General features: G+C 45.7%; 1 protein-coding gene across 1 annotated transcript; it reads right to left on the reverse strand.

The window, feature by feature from the left end:
- Positions 1–3,017: 3,017 nt before the first annotated feature.
- EDB93DRAFT_1097570 (uncharacterized protein) lies at positions 3,018–3,857 on the reverse strand (the record flags this gene model as incomplete). Its single annotated transcript, XM_041446869.1, has 1 exon — positions 3,018–3,857. A coding segment is annotated over one exon (840 nt), but the record flags the coding sequence as incomplete, so codon positions are not given.
- Positions 3,858–5,583: the final 1,726 nt, after the last annotated feature.

Raw genomic sequence — 5,583 nt, forward strand, 5'->3', positions numbered from 1 at the left:
TGCTGCTCCCTGAGTGGCGCCAATGTTAATGAAACCTTGTCCAATTGAAGCATCAATGCTATAGTCCAGGGGAGAGAAACAGACTGGGGATTGGTAGATGTTAGATCGTCTGCTCCGTGCTTAACAAGTTGGCTAGCTACTCAAGCTCAAGGTTTGGTCATGTGGATCTGTAGCAAGAGTGTTTGTAATGATATCATGGTATGTCAGCATGAATGAATATGGAATATACCTCAGTCGGTGCTTGTAACGCGACTGTCTCAAGCATGCTAAAAGAGCAGACAATTTTATGCCATAGTAATAGCTGTACCGTAGTACATCGTCTGTGTTGCTGGATGCTGTATATATAGTCTACTACAAGATTAGACAAGCGGGTAGTATAGGAAAGATGATAGATGGTAATTAGCGAAATATTGATGGTGGGGGTAGAATCAGTCTCAAAGTTCTTCTATGCTGCCAGCCCAAGTACAGATACACAAATCCATGGCTCAGGCGAAAGACAAATGAATAGAGATGCATCAATGAACACTGTAATTGGCCTGAGCAGAAGGCAAGGGAAAACACAGGATTAAATGGAGTAAAAGCAGCTCCCTGCAGTCAACAGGGAGCCCTATAAAATTGCAACTAGTAATACATAGTAGTGAGCCTGACCAGATGCCCGAAAATGCGAGAGCGTTAAGAGCCTAAGAGTGCCGCAAGAAAGCAGAAACAAGTAATAATACATAGAGTGCCAAAGAGAAAAACTTCGAGGCAAAAAACCAAAAACTGTCTCAATCGCTATACAGTATTGGAAAGGGAGGGAAGGGAGGGGAAAGGTAGTTGAGTTGGAGTTGGTAGTTTGTGTTGATAAAAGCAAAATAAATATTTGAAAATGAACGAAGAGATGAGAAGAGATGCACCAGACACACCAAATCACATCAGAACATCATGAACAGAAGTTTGTCCATGGAACAGTAAAGCTTGTAGCAATACTGGGTTTTACAAACGTAGCGCTCCCACGTGGATGAGCGCCAATGTCCTATACGCTGGATACTGGCTGGAGGAACTCCTGCACCAGCAAGCAAAGTTGCGCACAACGAGTGACCACCAATGCTGATGGGGAAGAAAGAACGCAAACACCGCATGAACCACCCCTGCATAGGGGGTTTACCATTGCACTGTAACCACAAGAAAGGCTGAAGCAGGAAAAGAGAATTGTGCATGCGCAGATATGCTGTGAATGGACTGAGAGGATTGTCAGGTCCTGCCGAGCATTGAATATGGACCTGATTCCCTTCAAAATGCACATCTGCTTTGTCATGTGGTAGTAGGAAGATGTAGCAGTTGTCATCAAGACGAACAGAATGACGGAGAGATAGTTTCACGTAATCTTGAAGCTCAAGACTATCAGGCCAAACTAATTCGCCTAAATGCATGAGTCCAAAAAAGCCAGATAAGAGTTGAGCCATCCAAAGATTGTCATCGAAAGACCAAGGTCTGGGTAGGGTGCTGATGACCCGAACTAAGTCTTCGTGCAACAAAGGTTGTTTGCGCATAACAGGCCTCCCAAAACGCCAAGCAGAGCCTTGCAAAGAACACTTCACAAGTTGTGATTGCCGAACATTTTGAATAGATGGGAAGTACGGCTTGAGTTGACTGACAATACCAGAGAGATAACATTCAACCGAATGTGGTTGAATATGCTGACACATGTAGACAATATAGAAAGATAAAGTATCAGGAGTCAGGTCAACAGGGAAATGGTGTGTTGCACAGAAGGACAAATAAGAGTTGAGGTGAGAGGAATACATGCGAGTCATTGAGGGATCAAGGGCGAAACTGAGGGAAATAGAGCGCTCAAGGATGAGTCGCTCTAAAGACCAAGCTTCCCTTACAGGTTGCCTGGCACCAGTGGTGAAAGGAATCATTTTTAGCTGCCCCCAGTGCATTCCGAGGGGGTTGAAAAGACGAGATGATTAATCCCAGTGAGACTTCGCATGCTTCATCATTCTTCCAATGTGAGAGATGATCTGCGACCTCATTGTGTGCTCCAGGGACGTGAAAAATGTGTAAGTCAATTTCTGAGTTGAGAATGACATCAACGACGAGCATGAGGAGCCAGTTATAAGGTGGAAGCGCGGCTAAAGTGTTAAACATAGCCACAGTATTCATATTGTCGGTGAAAACTGCAAGACACTCGTGAGGATGCATTCTCCTCACTGTGTCAATAATGGCAGCTGTTACTGCGAGTGCTTCAAAGAAGAAGATAGTGTTGGATGAGATAGTCCTGGGTAAAGGAGCCTGGAAGCCTTGATTTAAAGAAGGATACCAGAAACTCATCCCATTTCTGGACATGTCAGTGTAAACTGAGAGCATAGCTTGAGACATGTGATGAAAGTCCCAACTGACTGACCAAATGAAGTATACTCTGTCAGAAGTTACAAGATGTTGCATGATCCACTTGAGTTCTCAAACGACATCTCTATTCACCCATATCAAAGCTCTTTGCTCCAACTTGCCTGCAGTTTTGGCATATAATGCTGAAAGACCAGGACGAAGCAGAGGGTAAACATTTAGCGCCCAATTGAGATGCCCTGCAAGACGTTGGAGATCTCGCAAAGACCATCTGGTTCCTTGAATAGCAAATCCACGAATTGACTCCACGAGATCCAGGCACGACTTATCTGACATCCTGATGCGCATAAGATTGGGATCAACATCAAATCCTATAATAGGTAACTCTTCTCCAAAGACTTGCTTACGTTCTTCATGCGGAATACCAAGACGGTCCCACAATCAAAGGAGTTTGCAGAGGTTGCAAGGCAAGATCTTTTGGTAGGGTGTGTACATCTCCATTTCCTCCTTGCGTTGAAATGAAAATGAGTTGTCCACATAGATGTAGAGATAGTAGATGAGGATTTTGACAATAGCAATCCAGATTACCAGTGACATGAAAGCGTGATAGATGCGTTGAGAAGCACGACCACCGAAAATGTTACAGCAATCAACAAAGTGACTATTTTCGAACATGACGACTTGCTTCACTTGCCAAAGGGGATGCATCGGCATGTGATGATAACAAAGGCGTGGAAGAGCCCTGACATGTGCGCATTCCAACTAGTGTATTCTTCCCATCTCTGAGGGAAGACGAAGGTAAGCACATTGATATACTTTGTGAAGGCGATGTTATGGTCTGAGGCCGAATGAATTCCAGCAGACGATTTGCTCGCCCAAAATGAGAGCTCGACTTTATCATCGATGATGTGAGTCTGCTTGGGCTCCAGGTCCGTTGAGTGGGCTGCTTCAAGGACCTTTCCCAAGTCGACAACCTTCCATTGGACGATGTTGAGCCATTGCTCGGGAGGGAAAGGTGGACATCCAGGTGTGGATAAGATGTCTCGCATGACTCCTTTGGGATCAACTGAGAATTGTTCGAGCTGCTCAAAGGTTTGCTTGATATCCAGTGCCAAAGAGGCAATGGTGTTGACTCGTTTTTCATGCCACGGGAATTTGGTGGTGTCAAGCTTTCCTTTCGAGCGCTTGGAGACTCGCTCATCCTCATCAGAAGACTCGGAACTGTCCCGTCCTCTTCTGACCCTATTCTCGACCTCTTGCTCATCCTCTCTAGGTTCAGAAACTCTCCCTTCTGTTTCCCGATGCTGGGATAATTGGTTAAACTCAAGTCCTCGCTCGGTTGCCTTCTCATTCGCTCTATCAACGGAATCGAGCATATTGACATAGACAGCGAGGGCGTCCGGGAGACTTCCCCCAACTCGGACGGAATTCGACTCAGGGAGGATTTGCCGTAGGGCAAGGATGAAATTCGATTTACCATTTTCTCGCCTTCGATATTGTTCAATGAGCTCGTTGCACCTCTCGACACATACCGAGTCCGAAAGACCTGTTGATTATTCCGACTCTGAGGATACGGTTTGGGACGTGAGACCTGTTGGTTGTGCCAACTCTGAGGAAACGATTTGGGAGGTGCTGGAAGCAACTTGTGATGGCCCAGCGAATCCATTGTCAGACATGAGGAATTTGTTTCGATGAGAACGAAGTGAATATAGTGATTTAAAAACGACTCTAGCGAGACAAACGAGAGAAGGTTAGCACGAAGGTAATCGTACAAGAAACTAGATACCCACCTGGCGAGACGACGAGAGAAGGTTAGCAAGAGGTGGGAACCCCTTACAGTCGTCGTCCGCCAGGCCAAGCTTGAAACTCCGCCTTAGGAGGGAAGGAATTTGAAAACAAGCTGAGACATCGAGAATGGCGTCACCATCCCGACAAACCAAAGGCCAAGGATAAACACGTGAGACTGCAAGGACTGTAGTAAGCCCCGACAACAAGTCCGCACGCTGGCCAGAGGAGGACGAACCTCGTGCGGACTGACCGCGTGAAACACGCAACCGCTTACCAATTACCTTTGTGTAACTTACATTAAACCCAAGGAACGACGGAATGAGAATACTCAATGTCCACGGTTCCACCAAACCAAAAAATATCCGAGTCACACATCGCGCATGGTGGTAGTGACCAAAAATACATTCAAATCAGCTTGTCAGCAACAGTACTGCAACTACAAGCCACAACATAATACAGCACGCGTGTATGATGATGTCCACCTGGCAATCGCAATATACACAGTTAAAAGTCCACCAGTCCATATTCCAGAACAAGAGAATAGTGATACTTTTTAGAATCCCAGCCCTTCTAAGCGGCGAAGCACATCGTCGTGTTCATAGAAGTCGTCATCCCCTGGAACCTGGGATCCTCGGTGGCAAGTTGCAGCATGTTTCCACCTAGAGCAGAAGTGAATCTATCATTCGCTATGCCTCGCATGTGTCCTACCAGAACAGTTCCTTGACCTAACGGCAATGATGAGAAATGTCACGAGATATCATACTGACTTCATACCTTCACCTCGCAATCTTTGATGCTTTCGACGGGGACCCACTTCTTGCATTTATGACACTTTCCTTCAAGAATCTCCGATCGCTCAAGTTTGAGCGTGTTGCGGCGACTACTTGTCCTGTATAACAGTGGAGGTGAGAATGGACGTCCGGTAGTTGCTGACACTCCTTTCAATGCGAGAAACAGATTAATGGGTGAAGAATCATTCAAATGTTCCTTACCATGCGCAAACTGCATATGATAGCTGAAAAAAGTCAAATGGAATCATATAAGAAACTGAAATTCTCTGGAAAAAATGTTAGCATGATTGCGTAGGCTGTGAGGGAAAAGTAAGTGACCACTTAAACGCAGAGAATTTCGTTGATAACCATATTTTTTGTCCCCGTCCACCGCGCAAAGGGCTTTCGACACAGATCGGACATAGTCCTATCTTGGACCTACCTATACCTTTGACAAAGCGGGGAGTGTACAGATCTCGTGGATCTCGTGGAGGATTACAGATACCGCCAGGATGTTTCAAGAGATTGAAAAGAGAAGCCCTGCAAATGGTGAGCGTCAGGTAACAAGCAATAAATAACTTACTCCTCGGTATCAAGTTGCAGAAACGAGCTTATAGGATAACGCCGATAGAATAAAGGAAAATCGGGGTGACGAGAAACCTCCGAGGGAAGGCGACGCTGTGATGGTATGCCG

The sequence above is a fragment of the Suillus bovinus genome (assembly GCF_016758785.1).
Source record: "Suillus bovinus strain UH-Sbo-P2 chromosome Unknown EDB93scaffold_238, whole genome shotgun sequence".
NCBI classification, from domain to species: Eukaryota; Fungi; Basidiomycota; class Agaricomycetes; order Boletales; family Suillaceae; genus Suillus; species Suillus bovinus.